The sequence below is a fragment of the Oryzias latipes genome, chromosome 12, assembly GCF_053564925.1.
Source record: "Oryzias latipes strain Hd-rR chromosome 12, Olatipes_Hd-rR_3.1".
NCBI lineage: Eukaryota > Metazoa > Chordata > Actinopteri > Beloniformes > Adrianichthyidae > Oryzias > Oryzias latipes.
This window is the reverse complement of record NC_136248.1, coordinates 22756444-22780661: the sequence shown is the minus strand read 5'-3', so window position 1 is coordinate 22780661 and position 24218 is coordinate 22756444. Positions and strand designations below refer to the sequence as shown.

The following is a 24218-nucleotide window of genomic DNA, read 5'->3' as shown; positions in this document are numbered from 1 at the left end:
TTCGACACATGGGTTTGCAAGGCGGAAATCGAACCGGCAATCTTACAATCATGGGACGACTGCCCTACCACTGCTCCACAGCCGCCCATGACATAATGTAAACTAAAGTGATTGGCATTTCAGAGACTACTGAGGGCTAAAGTCCCACTCCGATCATCGTTTGATCCATGTTAAAAGTGTTCTCAGTGATATTTTCATAATGATTCTGCCATGTGTATCTAAAAACCTGTCATTTTTCAGGACATAGTTTCTGCAGAGTGTCAGGATTTCACTAGAAATGTCCCTCTTTCCCACTTCCTATCATCCATTTGTTTACCCGGTCACCAACTAGCTTAAAGCCACTCACAACCCCATCGTAAGATTAGCAGTGCAACAAAAATGTCGAGGAACATTGGAGCCAGATTCCAATTTAGATGAGGAAAACAAAGAAGTAAACAGATCTGTTTATCTGCAAGTAGATGCATCAGAATGGAGCAGAGCAAGGAGCTTGTGGCTTGCCAACAATAATGCCTACATCACTGCTGCAGGCGGTCTTTAAGATAGAATGACAATGGTTTGCCTGCTGAACAAAACTGTGGTTTCTCTTGAGAATACATCTGAACAGCATGACAAAAAACAGCAGCCCTTTTTTTTATTTTTTACTGATAAAAGGCTTTGATGGTATAAAGAAAGCTTATCTTACTTTTGTTAGGTTTCTTTCTTCTGTCAATGTAATCCAAACAAACATCACATCTGGTCCTTTTTTGCCCTGAGGTCATGTGTTCACCTAAATGAAACATCCGCTATTAAATAAAAGGTTTCACTGACAGTATTCCAGTGCCGATGCCAAATAAAAGAGAAAAGGTCTAATTAGAAGTGGAAGTCACTGCTGGGTACAGCCTTTGAAAAACTCCCCCCTGATGGACAGATCTTCTGCTTACAAGGTTGAACCTATTTTTTCTGACAAATTACCTGAATTTGTATTTTGTTGTTACTTTTCATGTAACATAAATCTGAAAAGGACTCATTTATCTGAAACAATACACTTTAGCTGGGTAAATAACACTCTATTATTGAGTTTGTCTACAGCAAATGGCAGCCCAAGTTGAAAAATCTGCGGTGCTGTGAGTTTTCTGTGCAGTTTTTTCTTTTTTTGTTTCGTTTTAAACCATTGAAACTGTCTTGAATACACACAATTCATTAAAACCTTGTGCTATCCCAGGCACTTTAACATTGGGAGTTGGGTCATCTAGACCCACTTGACAGTGCGCTGAATCTTTTTTCTTCAACGATTTGGTGACTGGTGTCCATGGATTACATGAAATCTTTCCACCTTTATCCACCTTTGTCATGTTAGGAAGAACCCGTCAATGTAAGGGTGGGGTCATCTAAGATAGCACAAGGGTTAAGTCCCATCCTGATACAATGTGAGGATGAAAATGTCTGCACTGGATGAAAAACAAGCTCTTTATGGTCTTTGGAATCTGGAGATGTTGAAGCAAAGCAGATTCTCTTGCTGACAGCCACATGAAACGAGCTCCTTCCCTCGGTGCTCCTCCACCCGTGCCTGTCTCATCATTATAGCTGTCTTTAAAACCTTTGATCTGAAGCCTCAGGTGGGGTTTCACTTCCTGGTTGTCACAGTTATGGTTCATTAAGGAGGAAAGAGACTCCCTCTTTAGATCCTGTTAATGTGCACAAGTTCTTTGGTACTGACGCTGTCACCCGTTCACAGCTTGTCTGCATTTGTCTGACCCAAATAGAGGTCAGTCTAATGGCTGTCAGATGCTGCACTGAAGGTGAAAGTTGGCAGAAGTTTGCCTATTCTGCAAAAGCATGTAATGTATTTGTTGGCTTAACATGTATTCAACTGAGCTATTTTGGAATATAATCAGTTTTTAGAAGAAAAGTAAGAGAAAGATAAGTCCTGATTTGCTCTTCTGATCCACAAAACTGTGTTTTTGATTAGTTAGTTTGATCAAAAGTTACCATCAGATTAAATTTCAGAACCAGCTCACTGTGAGACCTCCACGCTGAACACGATCCGTTTTTTCTGCCCTGCAAAGATTGCTGTGTGTTTGACTCCGCTGTGCTCCTGCTATTTGAAGCAGATGGTGAACCATCAGTGTGAGGCTGGGATGTGTTTTTGTGATGTTGCCACTTTGCCACATCAGTAACCACTCAAAGTCCATCGTCCTGAAGCATTCCAGGGGACCTGCACACCTCATTACAACCTTTCTGAATTAAAGAAAAAGGAGAAAAATAAAAGCTACACGCCTCTGAGATGAAGGTTTTGATGTTACACTAGAACAGCTGGAAAAGTTGCATTGTCTGCAAAGTTGTTTTATGCTTTGCACATATGACATGAATAAATCAAACGCGCGCTGTTGGCTCCTGAGCCGGGGAAGTTTTTCAACATCCAGCCCCCTTTGTCAGCCATTAAATAATTGCTTCAAAATGGCAAAACTACCTTTGATGAGTCCTTTCTTTTTTTTTTTTTCTCCACAGGGAGCCATTTTTCTACCTGGAAACAAAGTCACAGAGCATACAACAAGTGGGGATGAAGGGGGCAAATTTATTTTTGAGGTCATTCCAGGTAAGATTAAAACACTTTAATAGTCGCTTTGGTTTTTATTGAGTGTGGAGTGATGAAACACAGAGGAGCAGCTGGGTCAAATAAAAAGTAGCCGTCAAAACAATTGGGAAAATAAATGTTTAACTAATGACAGCTAACAATTTGCTTTCATCAGCTTTTTATCTTTGTAGACATGATGTCAGATGGAGGATTTCAGTTCAGACAGAATACTTTCTTCTTGTTTCGGCATGCTGTTTTTGAAAGTGGATGCACTTTTGGCACAGGTTAGTGTGGGTTTTTTTTTTTTTGTAAAAAAATATTAATAAACGATTTGATGAAAGAAAAACTAGAGTTAGTCAAAACCAGCCACCAGTAAGTGACAACAGGTACCTTTTTTTAATACTTTTTTCCAAAATTTAACCCAAGAGCTCCGCAGCCTGTTGCTGCTTTTAAATGTTTGCTTGTCTGGAACATTCAATGGTGAGGAAAAGGCATTAACAATGATTGAGGGGGGGGAATCATTGTTACTGAATATCAGTTTGGGTTTAAATCCATAATAAAATGTTTGGAAATCATGTTTTTATTAGTGAAAGGACTTATTCAAAAAGTTGAAAGTATTCAAGACAGCGTTGAGTGATTAACAAAGCAAACCAAAAACCACTTCACCTCCTTAACCCTTGTGCTATCCTAGGCACTTTAACATTGGGAGTTGGGTCATCTAGACCCACTAGACAGTGCTCTGAACCTTTTTTCTTCAATGATTTGTGAACCTCACTGGTGTCCATGGATTACATGAAATCTTTCCACCTTTATCCACCTTTGTCCTGGTAGGGAGAACACGTCAATGTAAGGGTGGGGTCATCTAAGATAGCACAAGGGTTAAACACTACAGGTCTCGCTTTACATGTTACCGTAAACAAATGTTTTTTTTTCTTTCTTTAAAAAAAGTTGTGAGATAAGACAATGGTTTGGCAGTTTAAACTTGAACTTATTTGATCAAAAGCTCCCTAAATCATCGCTCAAGCATGGTGGCAGAGGGTTCATGATTGGGGCTTCTTTTCCTAACCCCACAAATGCATGCCCATGTACTCTTCTGTATCCCACAGGCAAGTCTTATGAGTCAAAACTGTGTTGTGTAGATATAATCCAAAGGAGCAAGTCTAAAATCAAACAACTAAACTTGGCTTTAAATGCTTCGACTGGATGTCGAGGTAGCTGTATATAAAAGACTATCTGAGAAGGTATTTTGTTCAAGATGGTGCTGTATGTGTCTAAAATGCTGAATTAAAATACAACTTTATTTTTCCATCATGTTTCATTTGCTTTTTTTTTTTTTTTTTTTTTAGAAGTCTCAGTACTTTTTACCCAAATCACGTCAGAGTTTCTTTGATTCTGGCATAGTGAAGTGTTTATTAACACAATACTCAGACCTATTTTGGGCAGAGATTTGTTGTTGGGTTTTTTTTTTCCCCCCCATACAATAATATATGCCAGTAATTCTAAGAACTCAGATCTTCGTCCTGGACTGTGTTTCTTTGTGTAGGTATTTTGCCCTTTTGTGGAGAAAATGTTTGCAAGTTCCCAATACAATCAATTGGAGCAATGAGAAAAAATGAGTACTGCTTTGTGAAATTGGACACTTAGTAATTTCTCTTTTTTTCTTCCTGAAACTACAACAAGAAGCCGATTCAACCCTTTTTAAATAGCATGACAATCATGCCAGAAAAATAGGATTCGAAATGTTCATCAAAATTTACTTCTATGACTAAACTCACAAATTCTGATATTTAAGAGCAAAAATAAATAAAAAGGTGGTGCAAAACTAAACTAAATCACAACAAAAAAATTGCTTTGTTTTCTTTTTTCAAAAGCACCAGAATTAAGAGTTCTTTTAGGATTTTTCAGCAGTGTGTCTTGACCACATGAAGCAAAACAACCATTCATCAGCCATTTATAAAGATCAGTAAAGGACTACCCAGGCTAAGATAAGAGTTACATAATGGATTTATGCAGCTGCACTAAGTGACAGAAACACAGTCTGAGTGTGTCTGATGTTTACATGAGGGCCTGTCTATGGTGTCCTTTGCTTCTTTTGAGATTTCTGCCAGTTTAAAATTTTGCACATCCGAGGAGTATTGATAGTTTTACATGGAGTTCCTTTTGAAGCTCTGCACAAGAGAAACAACACACCTTGTGTCTCTTTTCATAAGGCCTGCTTTGATCTGTCAGTGGAAAGAAAGCTCTTTTAATACAATGCCACACTTCAAATCCTATTGATACTAGTTCCTTTCAGTAGACTGTATGTTTTTAAGTGACTGTGAGATGATAGGTTGTCTTTTATTCATATTTTGGAGCCCAGAAATTACATGGGTAAATATTGCTTTGAAAATTTTAAACAAATGAGAGTAGAAAACATTAAAAAATGTGCAAAGTTTGTAACCAAGTAAATGTGACAGATTATGATAGCAAAGAACAAAAAGGAGGTTTTAAAAAAAACTAAAAGTTTTGCTCCTTTTTTGTGTTTTATTTTTTCGTTTTTTGTGTAGATGAAAACATGTTTTTTCCAGTTTTGGTAAATAAAGTGCATGTGAAACATTCTGCACATTCAGTCTAAAAAGTAACTAAACTAAACTAAATGTTGATTTTGTTTTCCACACCAAGAAACTTCTACTGCACTGACACGCACAATCACTTACTGGACTGATGGTATGTTTGGGTGGTCTATATCCACTATATGTTTCAAGGTGAAGCTGCATACTATGTTGAGTCAAAAGGGTTTTTCCAAAACGTTCATGTGACAACGTCAATCAATGTGGCATCAACATTTCTGATGCTGGTTAAAGACCCACTCTAAATCTCTTCTGATCTATTGTAAAAACGTTCCCAGTGGACTTTTAATTGTGCCATTTTTAGCCAAAATCAAAAACCTGTTTCATTTTCCTACAAAGTGGCAGGAGTTCGTTTAAAATTGGTCTCTAAATCATGGGTAGGACAGTTGGCGACTTGCCGCGGAGCAAGCCCAACCCCTTTTCCTCCCTATTGCTGAAAGCAAGGAGCTTGTGGCTACATCATAAATACACTCTTTTCAAACTAATTTTTTTGTCTGCTCCTGATTAACAATGATTTAAATAAAGAAATACTCAGAAATGTAATTTTGAGTTTCATTTTCTTTATACATATCTTTCATAATCAGAAAAATGCTACAAGAACGTGTTAAAAACATGTTTTTCATCAGAGTGGGTCTTTAAAGATTCGACATTTATGCTCACACGTTTGTTAGCCTTAACACAACAGAAGTTTTTGAATTTTTTCTTTACCACAAATCTGCTGTTTTCTTAGAAAAAATAAAGACTGGCTTAAAGTGGTGGAAGAATTCATTCTTTGCTAAATATTTTTTTTGTACCCAGTACTTTTACCCTCATATATCACCAAGGAATCTAGTTGTTATGTAACCCATTAGATGTGTGGATAAAATTTCGCCAAAAAAAAGTTGTTAAATGCATAAAATTGGTAGTGCATGGGTTGACATTTCTTCTGTATTTTATTAATCTTTTTCTATCTTCCTAAACATTTATATTTGTTGAATTTGTCTCCCATGTCCTTTTTCCTCTACTTGTAGTCCTCCATGTCATCAGTTTCAAAGGCTGGATTTGAGCTAATATTGAATCTGTTCAAATGATGGTTAAAGTAAATTCTGTCAACTTAGAAAAACACACACTTTGAGTTTGTGTGCACTGCTGTTGTTTAAAAGACACTTTTCAAGTATCTTACTTCACAAATCATCTTTGGGTGCTGCACCAAGCAAAAAGGTGATGGTGCACAGGGACAAACCCTAATTTAAACCCTAATATGTTTAAAAATCATAAACAAGCTGCTCAAGATTGTATCTGCGTCATAGAGCGGAAATCCTCTGACCAAATCGCAGACATATTTTGAAGAAGGCTACTTTGCTTTGGTCTTTTTGGATAGGAGCAAACAGGTTAAATAATAAACATCAATGCTTGCTCAATATCTCATCTAAAAGAACTGCTTTTTCACCAATTACTTTGCAAATACATTTGAATTATTTCTCTCTAGTATTCCCCCCAAGAAAAGACTTTTCTGCAACACAGTCTTGTCTTTTTATTTATTTATTTATTTATTTATTTATTTATTTATTTATTTATTTATTTATTTATTTATTTATTTATTTGACCAACCAGTGCAGTTTAGGGGTTTTGGGAGACTGGACCTAAGAAAAAAACAGAGCATTTCATGTGGAAAAGGATGTAGTATGCTGCAGCTAGTGAAAGGAAAGTGGAATTTGTGCTACAAATCCATAAAAGTGTTGTCTAAAATTTATAATGAAACCTGTGCACAAGTGAAGTATGGGCACCTTTTTCCAGTTATGACTTCAGGATTGCAGTTTTTTAATATGCAAACACTCCCTTACATCACCCCAGCACTGTCCAAATTTATGTCTTCTTCAAGCTGTCAAAGTTTTGATTGCATGCCGTGCACACACACACACACACACTCGCATGCACGCACGCACACACACACCTGTTTAAGAAACTTCCAGCTCAGACAGCCTCTGCTGTCTCACGTCTCCCCACTCTGCATCAGTCTCTGTGCCCCCGCTTCTGTTGGAAAACAACGAGCCTATAAAGGAGTCTAAGAGAAGCAAGAAAAGCACAACACATTTATTCCACTGCTCTAAATCTGGCTCTGCAGTTAGAACACACCATTCGCTGGCAGACAGACAGACAGGAAGTGGTGTAGCAGTAAGAGTCGCATGAACAGAGATATCTGTTGTCTTCTAGGGGTAGTGATGGGGTTTTAAGCCCAAGTTGGCTATTTGGTCACTTTCTGTGCAAAAATGTCAGATTTGAAGTTTAAAGAAGTCAAAGAATGTTAACAATCCATCTTTAATTAAACAGAGTTTGGCCGTCCCTGCTCCTCCTCAGCTGTGTCTTTGTGTCCCCACATCTGGAGGCCGTGTGCAAAAACTGCAGCAGTATGGGGCTGAACTCACCACAACATTTAGACTAGAATCATAGCTGTTTATGTTGTTTTCAACTGTTTCATATGAAAACCTGTGCAGAAACTTTGGAGTTTTTGTTTCAGTAATCCAAACTGAATTGTTTTCCAATGACATTGTTTTCCATTACTCCAACATGTTAGAGCATGCAAAAAAGAAAGTATAATGCATTTATACCTCTGAGGGTTCTGGGGCTGTTTTTGGCATCTAGTATCAAGATTATGTAAGTTAAGGTGTACAATTCATAGATTTAGGACTTTTCCAGCCCTCTGGAAAGCAGAACTAACTGAAAAATGATGTAAAAGTCTCTTGAAGACATGAATTACTATCAGAATAAAAATGTGATATTACTTTGTGCAAATATCTGGAATACACATCAGAACATCCTGCCTCTAAGGTTCACTGTGCAGTTTTTATCTGGTACTTAATCCTCCAAAGAATGCTGCATGGGGCTGAGCTACGAACAGCAGATTGAGGCTGCAGTCTTCAAACAGCAAATTATAAATTCAGAGTAAATGGCAAAGACTGTTATTCTACCCTAATTGTTCATGTAAGGCGTACCTGTTCCTAAATGTCATGCTCCACCATCCAACTGTGATTAATTATCTCATTTTGTTCAGCACAGGAAACACTCCCTGCTGTTTTGTCCGGGTCTTTTCCAAAGGTCCAATAAACACATGACTTTGGCTCCTGTGTGTGTTTCCCTCTCAGGTACTGTCTTTAAATTTGAGTTTATCTTTTATGTGAGTTCATAACTAGACTTAACAGACAGAATTAACGTGGGCTTGTCCCCATCCACAATCTCAAATAAAACTTGTTTCTTTATGTCCTTCAGTTTAAAATATCTCTACAAGTATGTGTAAAATACACAGTTTAATCCAACAAGAACGTAATTTTCCTTTTTCAATTTTTTTGATGTCTTGCTAAAGCTTAGAAAGTATTATTATAGCACCTATATATATTTATTTATTTTACAGTAAAATTGAGGGACTAGTGGAGCTTTTTTTCTTAAGAAAAACTATGCTGCCCTCTTGTGGCTACTTCAATGCATAACATTACCACAGGAAAGCGGCTAGATCATATTAATTTTCCCGCTCCCCTGAAGGGGAGTGGGAAAGAGGGATAATACCACATGAATCGCACTGCACCAAAAAGAGGCATCTTCTATTCATCTAGGCATCATCTTTCTAAACAGACATAATTTACATGTTGCTTATATATGCAAATCAAGAAACAAAAATGCATTTTGTCGCACTGAAATTTGCTTCCCTGTAGATTTAAACTATAAAACATCCTCATATGAAACTCTTATGGGACACTGCTTTACATAATTTTAGTTTGAACTCAAAACAATTAATATTTATGAACTTTTACTTTCTATCTTCTATACCTTTACCTCAAATAACCCAGTTTAAATTCGAGTAATTAAAGAAACCACATATCTGTCATGTCAATTATGAGTGACAGGTGGCACTGATTCATTTTTATACTAAGGAGCATGTTTTAATCTTTAAATTTGTAATGTCAGCAAAAATCTGACCTTTTTCTTAATATATTTTACTTTGCTGATTAAAAAAAATGTAACAATGTGTCTTTCTTGAAGGATAAATTGCCTTACCTGTCATGTCAATCCTCTCCTCCAAGAATATTAAACAGTATTGACTAAAAGTTATATTATTAAAGTAATATATTACAGGCTGGTGATAGACGTGCAATTTTGTGACCACAAATGAGGGCGCTGTTCTTTATATTGAAGCTGATTAATTGTATGTGTAAGCTAGAAGGTAGACTGAAAGGATCTAATGTTGATGATGGACAGAAGAATTAGGTAAAGCAGCAGCCAATAACTTTACAAACAATTATTCACTTGTTCATGTGTAGGAAATGTGACAGGCTGAGAATATTAAGTATTTGAGGTTAAGTAAACCCCCGTGGAGAAACAAAGAAAATGCAGGAATCTGCTGCAGGTGGTGTGTAACTGATGGGATTTATGGAGACAGTCTTCAAATAGGCTTCCCTGTAACATTAGTCACGAGTGGGTTTTGCTGCTGGGACCTATATGCATATGTTGCAGCATGCAAGAAGTCCTGCAACTACTGCTGCAGCTTCTACTGTGTCGCATTTTAGGGTTATCCTTTATTTTAATCCAAAACTAGTTTCAGGACAAATCTATTGAAATTCCTCCACAGTTCTGTTGTGGCCTCTATACCATGTAATAAAACAATATTCATTGAGTCTGAAATGAGATGTGCTATTTCAGTCACCCGATGTGTTATCTTCAGAACATTATGGGATTGAAAACTTAATTTTGTGGAACCAAATAACTAAACGGACAGGATAAGTTACCAAACCCTGAAAAACATGGAATTGGTGGCAAAAGAGGACAAAAAGTCAGAACACATATCTCTATGTAAAAAAACCTAGACAGATGTTTGCTATTTTTCCCCAGTGTTGCTTTTACTGTAACTAACACACATTAAAACACTGATTCAATATTATTTCCTAAAACAGTGAGGAAGCTTTGTTTCAAAATGCAAGGAAATAATAGATAAGTGAATATGTTATAAGAGAAAGATGGCTCGATTTCAGATATTTTAGGCTTTCTCTTCATTTAGCCAGGTCTCAGAAACCAATAAATAGCTATCTTGATAATTACAGGGACATGTATGCAATTCGGTGAAGCATTATTCTATGTGAAACAAAATCCTAAATCTTACGTTTGTTATTCCATCTGGAATTTAGTAAAACCTCTATAATCCATTCAAACAGTAACTACATTCACTTGAATCTGTAATTATAACATTTTTAGGAGGTTTTATGGAAAAGGTGCTGTTTTAATTTCCCAAAGAAAAACTGGTCAAATAATATGTTCTCTAGATTTATGTAAAATTAAAAAAACAGTGATAAAAAATAAATTTTAAAACGACCAAAAAGAGTTAATTCATTTAAAAAAATGTATTTTTGTGCAGACTATGGGAATGCTGTTAGATCAAAGACAGTCTGAACTGTCTCTATAAGGGCTGTATATTTCACGTCAAAGGTAAAAATTAAGTAATTTAATAATAATAATTTTTTTAATCTATACTTGTTAATTATCAACTTAACCAAATTTAGTCTGTATGTTAGTTTTCTAGTAAAACCAAATATAACGCCCTTTAAAAGAAAAAGACAAAAAAGATCCAGAAGCACCTTTGATGTCAAATGACCTTTTTATGGAAGTGACTTATTAAGGTTTGAAAGATACTTGGGCCTTGTAGCTCAAACTCTCGCCGCCAGTGAAGAAGGGGGGCTGTCAGTTTAAAATAGGAGACTCTCCGTCAGTTTGGTTCCCCTTACCCTGAGTTATTTGCAGGGCCAGTCAGGCTGTTTCCACGTAGTTACCAAGGCAGAAGCCTGGGGTGGAAGAAAACGCAGGGGAGGACAAGAAAAGGCTGGAATATTTTCCTCTTAAAATCAATCTGATTTTTCAGAAAGCATGGTGGAAATCCTTTGTAAATTTCAAAGAGGCCTCCCCTGCAAGCTCACTCCTCAATGAAAAACTGATGTATGAGAATTTTAACCCATAGAGTTGGACTTTTTTTTTTAGAATTTGCCACTTTGGCTGTGCATTGCCATCATAATTGTGAATGAGTTAGCAAGCGTTCTTTCTTTGGTCCTGTGATTTTTTTTTCAGAAGCACTTTCTCAGCTGCTTTAATGAGTGTGCCACCCTTCAAAGGCGAGGGTGTGCGGATGAATTACAAAATCCGTCTGGGTGGTGCTGCAGGAGGATGAGGGAGGCAGAATATTCTGAGGTGTGAATGAGCTGTTCAAACATAGTGTGCAACTTAATTCTCCTGAAAATTCCTAACAAGACAGTGAGTAAAAAGATCCTGTCTGACTCTCAGGACTTCAAAGAAATCAGTTTCTGTTGGTTATGAAAGCTCCTATAACCTTTTTAGGTTCTATAGTTAGAAAGAAGGAGGCTTTGTCATCCTGATTTACTTGTAAATGTGACTGAACAGGGTTATTTTTTCTCACAGGGAGTCGAAGCTTTCAGAGGCAGCTGCAAGCTGTTAGTCAGCATGGACTGAGAAAATTGTTTGCATGCTTAAAATGATCAGGTATGTTGGAGGATATTTTGGTGCGTCTGATGAGGAAGCCTGAAGCCTCCCATGTGGAGATTTTGCACAGTCTCCTCATTAAACCAGAGCCTGCAAAGCATTTATTTTAAGGAGGTGCAATCTGCAGTTTGTAAAGGTGTGCAGCTTCTTCTTTTTGGATTATCGTTTGCAGTGTATTTATTCAATGTATTTCATAAATACACAATGATGATGCAAGAATAACTATTGTTTTATCTATTAAATGTATCGTAGGACATAAAGCTATGAGCTGCTGGATTTGAGGGTTTGGAGGAACATGTACTTTTGGCACAAACTGTGACTTTTGACAAACTAGTCTAGTGCCTCAACTCAAGTTAGTGTAATGACAATCTGCTGCTGTCTGATGGTAGGAAAGGGATTTAGTCGTTTCCTGTCATAAAATCACAACAGTTTCCTCTCATTGTGTTAAGAAGAGCTAACCAACATCATTTTGTGGGTCGTACGCTGTGTTTTAGAGCCGATGTTATCTGTAAGTGTAGTCCACATGACACAAAATTATTCTAAAAAGTGTTTCAAAAGTTGCTCTAAAATCCATCTCTTCCTAATGCATACAAAGACACCTCTAGGATATTTGATGTGTGATGACATCATGCCAAAGGATTTGGTCTCTATTTTTCTACATGATACAATCAAACTTTAAAAATGAAGGATTTAAAGGTTTTAAATTTCAAAAAATTTGAAAAAAAATTTCACGTCTTTACAATTCATTCAACTATTTATTTGTATCAAATTCGCAAAGCAGAATTTCTTTACTTTTTTTTTTAATTAGAAAGTTTATGGTTTGACAATCTTTTCTTTAAAGTGGTTGGTACATTTGATTACAAAGACAACTAATTCAAGTTTTAATCTACGGACACACTGAGCATGCCCATTCTTGAAGGTGCTTTCAGCATATGGTTTTTATTCTAGACAAGCAGGAGTGGGGTGTCGTCATGTTTTTCTTTTTCTCCTTTTTATAAGCGCATGTCTACCACCTACAGCTTGAAGATTCAATTTTCAATTCAATTTTATTTATACAGCCCAAAATAGAAGAAGAGGCTTGGTGTGAAATGCTGAAGCGGTGCAAATCTCGCAAATCTTATCCCAGGCTTTTTCTTTCACAGCTCTAATGCGACATATGAAAGACTTATTGGTGTCATAGAATTCCGTCCGGGCACAGACCGCAATTACTAATTTCTCCTCCTTCATCAATTTTTAAACGGCTGGTACATAAAAACTACTAAATCAGAGTCCCTGATTGGTCAAAGATTGACCTGGTTAACTTTCAACACACGTTCAATTATAGCATTTTTGTACGTAGAGCCCATCCGTAGAAACCTGCGTAGTGACAAGTGAGCTCAAATGTTTTGAAAGCGGAAGCCTGAAAGACATTTACAAAACCTTCAATCGGAAGTGCCCGCTTGAACACGAGCTGTCGAGGGCAGTGGGAACGTAGCTTGACTTTTTGTATAAACAAAATACTTATTTACATAAAAACAGTTACTTAAAATTTTTTTACCAAATGTAGAAATACTTTATTCTATTGGATGCACCCTGTGTATGCTATATTGTTTACATAATATCCAACAATGTTTTTAACTTAGATTTTATAAAGTTACAATTTTTCTGTTATAAACTTACATTTTTATATGGTTTACAATTTAGTCGTCTTTCATCAATTTTCATCTGAAAGAGGATTTTCTTATTTGTTTCTTTTGTTAAAAATCTAAAAAAAATTTTTTTTTTTAAGTTAGGCCGGAACAAGAGTTTTTTTTTATCTTCCTACAGAGATACTTTATTGTATTTTTCAAAAAAAACAAAAAACAAAGATGTCTTCTTTATCCGAACAATAGGGTATAAAACATATTTAAAGCAATTAGTTTAACCTTTGTTTGGATTACCGCTAGTTTAAAAATATGTCCTGACTTGGACTTATAATCGGCCCTAAGTGGTTATTTGGTGAACTGCACCTGGTTTCACCCAATTTCTTTCTTAAATGAGCTTCAATCCAGAAGTTAAAGGGTCTCTACTTATGATCAAAACTTTGCAAAAAAACAAAAGTAGATTGAATAGATCATTTCTTATATTTAGCAGCACTCATAATTTTTTTAAATGTCAAATTTTTCAAAATACTGCAAAAAAAAAAAAAAGAATGTTTACTTTGCATTTCTTTGTTTTTTTAAGGTCCTAAACTGTTTTACAGGATTTCTCTGTTCTATTGCTGAGTAAATAAAGGCTGCTGAGGCAGCAAAAAGGGATGATATAGGAGGCTTTGATGGAAATGTGTTTTCTTCAGTTGCTACTAATGCTTCATTGATGACGCCTTCATTTCCCCACGATCAGAAAATAAGTTATTAGGTGAAAAGTCATGGGAAAGTTGGCTGTTAATGAGGTGAAACAAATCACGACCTTGTAATTTCCCATCCAAATCAGTCTCTGTGGTGGGTCGGAAATGTTTAATTGTTGTTTTAAAAAGAGACATGATGAAATGCAGGAGACTGTCCGGCCTGTCCAAACAATGAGCTGCATACCATTCGTATGCGTTGGATGTTTGGAATATCTCCCCTCATTTATGCTCCACCGAGAGTATCCGAGGTCTCCTTCCTCCCCCTGTTTTATGTCCACGCATCATTATTTCTGTGTGTGAGGCTGCAGTTGTGAGATCCTTGGGGGGGTGGGGGTGGGTAAGGGGGGATGATCAGGGGGTTGAGAGCAGGCCAAGTCAGAGATATAGGGGAGAAACAGCACAGGAAGTTTAAAGACTTTTGTAACAGACTTACTGAAGGGTCCAACATTTGACATGCAGCATTCCTTCCTCTGCTCTCAGAGTCTTTCTCTGACCCCCAAATGCGACCCCTGCACTCCCCCTCCTTTGTATGTCACTGATCAGGTTGACTGTTACAGTTTATTTATCAAACATGCACGAATTGAATGTCAAATTCTCAAGAATATTATTAGATTTCTTTGAGTATGTTCTTCCATTTGCCACTCAAAAGCAGCACTTTCTAATGAGTTTTTTAATGGTTCTACCATCGGCTGATGCCAGTATCAAAGAGACTGTTATTTTTTGTATCCCTGTGATGTACTTCAGCAATGAGATGAAGATAAGGAGGTGATTAGGAGCCTTCGACCCAGAAGGAGAAGCCCTTGTGTCTCAGGGTTTCTTGGCCTTCAGTAGCAACAGCCTTGTCGACCCGACACGGCCGTATTTATAGAGCACTGTGGATGAGTTATTTGGCTGAGTGCCCACTCTTGGTTCACCAGATTTACAGGTCCTCACTTTGGGGAGGGCTGCTTGATTTACAATGCCCCCACCTCCCTCTTCTAGCTCCCACCCCCTTCTCTTCCTTCAGAAAAGAGCAGACAAACCCTTTTGCCTTTGACTTGCCGTTTCGCTCGCAGCACCCCATCTTGCACTTTTTTTTTTCCTGAAATATGCTTCCTCCGCTCTTTCAGCTTCTTTGACAGGAGTTTAGAGGAAAAGCTTTGGAGCAGGCAGACGGACTAGCCTCAGCCTGACCTCGCTTTTAGCTTCCACTGATTGATGCATCATTGTGACCCGACTTTGACTCAGCTAAATGAAGTTGTGAGCCAGATTTATATGTTGTGGGGAGGAAAGAAAGACGTAAGAGGAGGAGAGTGTGAAGTGCAGCAAAGAGGGATTTAGCAGGAAGAAAGGGAGATAAAGCTACAGCAGTGGTGGTACAGAACTAGAACAGATGAAGAAGTGGCACTCGGGAGCCGGCAGTCAGCAGCGAGAGCGTGCCTTATGCTTCCCCAACCCTCAGCTGACAAGGGGGCACATCTTTTTCCGCTCCCCATGGATCTTAACTCCAACCCAGGTGTGTTATTTTTGCTTATTTCAGAAATAAATCAGATATTTAGTTGAAAGTCAAACTGGAATGGATTTGTACACTTTATATTTGCTTAAACTTGCAGAAAAGTAGCAGTGGAGTCTTTCTTAAATATAAAATAATTCCCAATTAGGGCTGGTCTTAAAATAATGATTAAAAAAACTCCATATTGATTAATCAAATTCATAAATCAGGATCCCTGTAAAGTAATTATACATTTTTCAGGCATAACTACATTAAGTCTGTTTTTATTATAAGAAATTATGAACTCATTCAAATAATTCCCACTTTTGCTCGCTAGTATGTGAAAATCATTTCTCAACAACAACAAAATTGAAAAAAAAAAGATTGTGAATCAAATTGAATTGGCAACTTATGAAGGAAAATCAATTTGATTTAGTACTTTTGCAGCAATACTTTTTTTATTGTGTCCATGCAATGCTAATCATAAGCTACTGTCTGCACGTTGATAAAGTTTCTTGTTTTTAAATTATTTTTTTCAATAAACTTTATTGAACATTATTCCATTTGAATTTGAAGTTGAATTTACTCAGGCATTTCCAGGTGCAGCACAAAAGTAAATATGTAATATTATAGATTATTCCCATCGTTATGTGAAATTTTGATGGAGCAATTTCTAAAATTAGTGCAGGACTAAAAAGTCTCTAAAAGCTCCTAAAAGATTATTAACCAAGTTTGTTGTTTGACATAAAAAAAATGAAAAACTTCCGGTTTTCTATCAATGTTTACCGTGTGGGGTTTTTGTGGAGCAAAATTTGCAGATGAAATTTATTTGTGAACCTTTCGGCCTTTTATGGACCTAACTTGTAAATTTCAGTGACTATTAATGCAGGATCAAATAAAAAAAGTAAACAAGCTCCACTGTAAACTGACAGATGGTAAATGTTTAGAAGTGCTCTTCAGATTTGTCGGTAGGAGTACAGCTCTATCTAAATTATGACCTGACGCCTCTGAAATAACACCAATGAAAATAACCACAAGCCTCTCAACGATTCATGTAGTTTTAAATGTCACTCTGCTTGGTTGCTTCAGAAATGCAGCAAGGAAATCTCGCCAGAGGATGAAAAATCATGCTTCCTCAACACAGCATTCTCATGGTTGGATCAAATTTCACTTTGCTTGGCTGCTTGAGGCCGATAACAGAACAGGCTGCTGAATTCATAGCTCCCAGCCGGCCTGTAAATCCATCCTGGTAGAGATGTTCTCATGCAGAAAATCTGCAGCAACAGATGGGATAGGAAGCAGGCAGAAGAAAAATTGTAGTAAAAAGAATGTTGGAACTGACTGTGCCTTTCAGGAGCTGTTGATGGAGATGTGGCAACTCTAAACCACAGAGAGAAAGAAGAGCTTAAAATATTAACTTGATATTTAGAAAAAGGTCCAAGGAGTTTCAAGAAAGCAGAAGTAATTTGCAAAAGAAACTCTCTGTGTTTCAGTTCAGCGGACATGTCCTAAACCAGGTCAGCTGTGGATTTGCTGAACCTGCATTTATTGTCTGAAGTCCAAGTGTTTTGCTATTTTACCTTGGGAGGCTGCAAGTGATGGATGATGAGCCAAGAATGCTGAATGAGAAGCTTGCAGCTCTGCAAATAGAACAATAACACCACTGTGCAATGGTCAAAACCAAAAACAACATTGGAGGGGGTGCCAGTGTAATTTATTCTTTATTGAACCAGGTCAAAAACAAACTTGTCGTTGTATAAACTTTTTTTTTCAATTTGCAATGAGTTAACCTGTACTTCATTGGGGCATGCTTGGTTTTTTTTATAATAAACACATGTGTAACTAACAAGGGATGCACCTACGTCTGAACCAATCCTGGAAACTTCTAGATAAAAGGATTGTTTTAGCTATAAACCTGCAGTACTTATAGCTAAACTCCCCATAAGCATTTATTTAGCCATCGTTTCCCTACATCACCCACATTTGTTTTCTCTGACAACATCAGCGTGCTGCCCTCAGTCTGCAGTGCAGCTTTTCTTTTAGATCTACGACCAGCTTTGTCAGAGGAATCAACAAGAATGAGGAGTGGCAATGCGGGCAGCAGCGCTGCTGCGGTGGTCGAAATGAAACCACTTATCTTGCTGAAGCTAATAACTGTTGGCTGCCCACATAGCAACTATACTTGAGTTATGGTTAGTTTGTTTTTTGAACTCTGCCACAAGCAGATGGATATTTAAAAAAAAAATAGTTGTTGCTTCTTCTTTATAAACTCTGTTCCTGTGCTTGTCATGTTTCATGATCCACCATATCAGTCACTTAGCAGAAAAATGTCAAACGAAGGAAGAAAAATGTGAAAGTCCACATATGTATTTCTATGTTTTATCATAGAATGACAGCTCTATTAATCTCTCAAAGCAATTTAACAAATGAAAATGCTGATTAATGCTTCCGTGGCACGTCCAATAACTGGAGTGAATTACTTGTCTCAGGAATTACATTTGGATTTGTCAAATGTGGTGGGGATATGCAGAATCAGGACTGTGCTGGGGGTGATGTGTATACTTGTAAACTTAAACAATTGAATTAAAACCTTTAAAGAATAGTAAAAATAATATTAATAAATAGATGACGTATCATTTTGCTCAAAGACACATCAGAGTCGTTGTAGTTACAGGTGACATTGAACAAATATATAAAATATGCCCATAGCATCTTTATTTCAAGGCACTCATGCATTTGTATGACGAGGACTGTAGTTTAACTGTCACGGAATTTGCATTTTCTAATAAAGTGACATTTTAAGAGTTTTTGAAATATTTATTACATTATTTAATTACAAAGACCCACTCTGATGAAAATTGTTTTTTTTACATGTTATTGGGGCATTTTTATGATGATAGATGACAAAATTAGACTTAAAATTACGTTTCTGACTATTTCCTTTACTGAATCTTTGTGAATCAGGAGCAGATGAAAACATGCTGTCTGAAAAAGATTGCATTTGTGAAGTAGAAAATACGCTGAACTGGCTACAAGCTCCCCACTCCGCTCCATTCAAATGCATCCTCTTGTAGACAAGGTCCATGTATGTCTTTAGTTTTCCTCATCTGAACTGGCATCTGGCTCAAAAGTGGACGACTAGATAGCTTCAATTTTGCTAGCCATTTTTGTTACACCGCTGATCTTAGTTTGGGGGTGTAACTGGAAGGGGAAGAGAAGCAAATTTCCAAAGAGCTGCTGCCGCTCTGCAGAATATACTTCATATATAATAATTTATACATATAATCATAATTAAAAGACCACTGCCAACACTTTTGAAACAGATGAAAAGATGATCAGAGTGGGTCTTCAATAACCCTTCCTAATACTGAACAGCATCCATCCATCCATCTTCTACTCTCCTGGATTCTGTTTCAGGGTCATGGGGCTGGAGCCAATCCCAGAACAGCATCAAAAGACAGCTTAATTTGCACACTATTTTCCTCTTGTTTTCTTGTTCATTTCATTTACTTTTTACTGAATTAATTTATTTCAAGTTTTTCTTTTATGCTGTAGCTCACCAAGTTAAACCGTCGTCTAGCTAGTGTGTTCTTGGCTATTAATAATTGAAATGATCTTGAGCAAAGCACTGCATTAAAGATTAAGCTCAGTATGACCAAAACAAAATCAATCCATAGGATAAATATATATATTTTTTTATTTAAGCTTTATTTAATAGGGACAGTGCACATTAATGAACATCTACCAAACAATGATAGGCGTAAACATGCTGGATTATAGCAATGATGCTAATTTGCATCCATAGTCCCTAGGCAGGAAACATAAAACAGGACAAAACAAAAGACAGAATCACAGATACAATAAGAACACAAGAAGGTGGTACATTATGAGAGTTAAAAGTCAGTGGCTACAGGACTGGTTTGCTTTCAGCCACTGCTTGAGCTGTGTTTTGAAGGTCTGTAATGTTTGACACTCCCTGATGTACAGTGGAAGACTGTTCCAGAGTTTACTGGCCTTTACAGAGAGAGCGTTTTGTCCAAACGCTGTTTTTCTGTATGGAACCTCACAGTCCCCCCGAGACGAGGCCCTAGTCCTGAGAGCGCTGTGAGCCCTTTTTTTTAAAAAAGTCAGACATGGGAGGCGGAGCAAGTCCATGTAACACCTTGTACATTAAACAAGCAAATTTAAAATTTTTAAAATTCTCAAAGCTTAACAACTTGTACTTTTTTTCTTGTACTTTTAATTTACTTGCTTTTAATAAAAGTGTGTGTGATGTAGATATACTAAAAAAGCCTTTAACCACACAGGTAAATATTTTCTTCAGGTTTTAGTTTCACTTTCACGTTGAATCTTTATCAGTTTATTTTCATTATTCTTATTTATTCTTTGAGTTGCTCTGTTGGTTAGAAACATACAATAAAACCCCAAATGCAAACTAAGGTGGAGAAGAGGTTTTAAGTGCGAGTATTGCTTTGATTGGCAGTCATAACTTATTTTAACATTGTTCCCTGTAAAGTACAGAGAGTGGTGCAACGATTAAAACTATAATCTAATAACTAAATCTTTTGATAATAAAAACATACTAGTTTGCTGAAAACTGATAGCTTTAGAAAACTAAATAATCAGTCAACTGTATCTATTTACACTGACCAAAAATATAAACGCAACACTTATTGTTGCTCCCATTTTTTATGGTATGAACTCAAAGATGTGAATACATACACAAAATATCCATACACAAAATAACCAGGTGTCTGAAATATTGTTCACAAATCTGTCTAAATCTGTGATAGTGAGCACTTCTCTTTTGTCAGGACAATCCATCCCACCCCACAGGTGTGCCATATCAAGATGCTGATTAGACAGCATGATTATAGCACAGGTGTGCCTTAGACTGGCCACAAGAAAAGGCCACTCGGAAATCTTCAGTTGTATCACACAGCACAATGCCACAGATGTCGCAAGTTTTGAGGGAGCGTGCAATTGGCATGCTGGTCAGTTATTTTTGGTCAGTGTATTTTGTTTTTTCTTCAATCCCCCATGGTGTGTGGGACATGTTACGGTTTACACCTCAGGAACCCAGATGCAGAGTAATACATGATGCAAAATGCTAAGTTTGAAGACTGTTTAATAACAGTTCACCAAAACCAAGGAGTAGCACACAAAAGGCTCCAACATAGAGATACAAAACAAGGTGGCTTAAATAGACAGACAACCCAATCAACTAACAGGGTCCAGGTGTGGACTCCAGCAGGAAGCACAGCCGAATGGGCGGAGCAGGAGGGAGAAGCCACAGCAGACCTGCACAAGATCACAGTGAAAACCAAAGACAAGCAGAACGTGTCAGGACAAGGGATCGCACACTGGACATGTAATCCGTTGGTTGCTGTTTTTTAGACCTGGTTTAATTACAATCTGGCCATAGAAAGAAAGAAAATTTGGAATACAGCATCTGTCAAATATGTGTAAGAATTGCTTTATGGAAGTGCCTGTTTAAATTGGAACTAAATGACAAACAAAAAATGTAATAAATAAGTGACTGGTTGTTGGCGAACAACAATCCTTAAATTGCTTAGTCTCAATCACATCACAAAAGGACGGAATGTCAGCTTACTTTAGTCTTGTCTAAGTTCAAAGAACTCTCCGAAGGCCAGGTTGACATAGCCTACCAATTTTGACTGCAGGGAGTGCAGGTGTGCGTCTAGCCTGAAGCTCAAACCCGCTGAAAGGTGATATTAGAGGGTATTATTTGGCAACAGGCACTTTTTAAAGTTCACTCCCTTTATTCTCTGGCATGAGAAAAGGTTTCCTCTTTTCTGAAAGAGCAAGACATTGTACCGGTATCCATTTAAGATGTGAGCTATCAGGAGGAACCCTACTGTCTGTAAAATTGCAATGCAGAAACAAAAGATCTCTGGGTTTTTCAAGACATTTATAATAATTAGACAAAACTCCATGACATTCTTTTTTGTAGTTTTATTTGAGTTCTCAATGATAAATTGCTGGAAAGTGATCAGAAATTCATCTCACAACCACATTTGCATTGAAAGGGGGTGATCAGAGAAAACAATTTAATTTATGACTGGAATTTATTACACAAAAACAAACATCCAGCTAGTTACTCATAATTTCAAATCAATTTGAAGAAACTGAGAACACTTAAAGACTCCAATCATCTTCTGAGCTGTTTTCAAAGCCTTTCCAGTGTTTTTGAATAATTATGATTATTCAATTTTCACCATAAATAAGAAAAACCTGTCATTTTCTAGGACAGTTTCTGCAGAGCGGCAGGAGTTCATCAAAGAGCACAGCTGTTCATCAAAAATGCAATTTTAAGCTTATTTTTTAAAATATATGTCCTTCATCATGAGAAAAAGAACATGAACGTGATAAAAAAAAAACTCCAGAAATACCATTTTCATTGAAGTGGATCTTTAATGGCATAATATTAAGTCACTTTTCCTGTCAACATCTCAATTTTCAGTGCATGTTACATTTATGTCCAACATCATGACACTGTAACCCAAACCACACGTTCAACAGTGCATCACCGTTGCACTGTGATGCCAGACTAACAATAGCCTGCTGTCTTAAAGGAGGTCTCTTGTGGTCCTGGTGAAGGGTTATCTCTTGATCTGTCTAGAAATCTTCTCTGGAATGTGTGTGTTTGTACCATTGAACCAATACTTCAGTCTCCCAGCATTCCATGTAAGTGAGGAAGTGGCAGCAGCTGCACGCCTTCTCTAAATTTCAACACTATACTTTTTGTTTGGATTAAGTTTTGAATACATTTTGCTTTTTTAATCATTCACTCCAAAGAAAAGTCGCAACTGAATTGCTAATAATATCACTATTATTAAGATGGCAAAGCCTTCAAAATGTAGCAGTTCAACTGGCAGCACATGCTACTTTACCTCTAGATTAATCTCCATTCATTGTGATGATTAGGTCATCTTATATTACCCAGGGCTGTCTGAAATTTTTCCTTTTTTTTAAAGTGAAAATTGATTCCCCTCACATAATGGTATATTTCCAGCAGCCCTGGCAGGACACGCAGCCACGGCTCTTAATTTAGTTGGCCTGAAATCAGAACGGAGACTCTTGGCTCTTTGACAGCCCTGTGACCTCGCTGAACGAACTGACCCAACGCTCCCCCAGTCGTCTTCATAACAACCCATTAAACAACTCGGCTCCCTCACACTACTCACCAGCTGCATTTTATCATTGACACAAAAAAAACTTGAGGCGTGAACTTGTGGTGACAAGCTTTCTCCATTTCTGAAATTTGCAAAATGCACAGATTTTAAATATATGTCTCCTGTTTGTTTGATTTTTTTACTTTTTCAAATTGTAATTATGTCGCCTCAAGTAAAAGCATCATGTATCCTTTTAGAATCAAACAATAAAATCTGTGCAACCATCATTCTCAATTTTTTGGTGCCGTGATCCCCCTCTTCCCTGTGGGCCCCTATTAAGAAACAGAGGAGCCAAACAAACCTTGTCCTCTTTGACCTCCTCACTCCTATTGACTTTGTTTTTGGTTCAGCATCAGGTGGTAATGGATAGCCTTCACAGCTCTATGGAGTCTGTGTTCTCCAGCTGATAATGTCTTTAGATCCAGTTTTGGTGTCTGCCTTGAGATTATGTCTGTTGACAAGAAAAGACCACCCTGACACCAAAAACACAATTAGGCATAGATACCTTACAGGGGGTCAGGTGAAACCAGACACCTGTTACTCATAGGCAGAAAAATGGAGCTGCAGGGAGAGGCTGGACATCATTGAGCTGAAAGGTCTGACTTTGTTGTCAAGCAGGACAGGAAGCATGTAAAACTTCTCATGTCATATTTTTTGGAAATGGCAGATTTGTACAGGTGTGTAACGTCTCACGATTGAGAAGGAGGGTCTAAGGGCAGGGATGCCCAGTTTAGCTTATGGTAGTCTGTTTAGTTTAGTTTAGCAATTACCTATTGTTTTTTATGACTGATTTCATGTTCTTATAAATTACCGGTATGAAGCCTGTTGAGACAACTATGCTGTAATATTGGGCTACTTAACTAAAATTTAATTGAATTGATTGTTTTTCTGTCTCTGTCGTTTTATCATATCTGCAAGATTCAGCCTTGCCAAAAGTTGCCAAATAGGTGGAACAAACAAAACAGACAGTTATGGGAAAATTCAAAGTATGAGGTCGTGAAACGGCAGAGAACACATGACCGTCAAAAGGCCACATCCACGTTTAACCCTTTATAGCTAAAGCTGTCGCCAGCGACAGGACATAACACACGCTTCCAACTATTGTAACTCTCGACCGTTTACGCAATAAAGTAAACCAAATTATTCTAACGCAGAGAAAACCAGCTTTGCACCATATCCGCACAAAACTCTTTAGTTCTTTAAAGTGATGCATATCATCCCAAAGCTGTTTTTTCGGAATCTGCTGGAATTAAGGTAATTGCAAAGGTAGTAGAAGTGTTATGGTAAGTCAAACAACATCAACCCTGGAGCTGAAGCTCTGTTGTTAAATTAAATTTAAAATAGAACTTTTGTAGCAAAAAAAAAAGTCACATGGAGTACAATTATCATGGATTGTAAATCTAACCTTAAAAACAAAAAAAAGAAAAAAAAAGTTGTGGAACCAGAGTAAGAGTGTGTTTACCTACATTGTAAATGTAGATCTTTTTGCATTGGAGTAAATGGGAATGGC

At 37.2% G+C, this 24218-nt stretch overlaps 1 protein-coding gene across 5 annotated transcripts in view; it reads left to right on the top strand.

Annotated features, from left to right (window-relative positions):
• The window catches only part of arhgap24 (Rho GTPase activating protein 24), a 66060-nt gene that overhangs the window by 21096 nt on the left and 20746 nt on the right, over positions 1 to 24218 (top strand). For 2 of the 5 annotated variants that reach the window (XM_078956352.1, XM_078956353.1), the window contains exons 3-4: positions 2488 to 2575; positions 2746 to 2838. In XM_078956352.1, coding sequence (XP_078812478.1) covers positions 2488 to 2575; positions 2746 to 2838 — 181 coding nt within the window. Of the gene's footprint in view, positions 1 to 2487; positions 2576 to 2745; positions 2839 to 15036; positions 15537 to 24218 lie in introns of those variants that run through there. The other 3 variants (XM_004074729.4, XM_078956354.1, XM_011481682.4) reach the window with 2 other exon arrangements.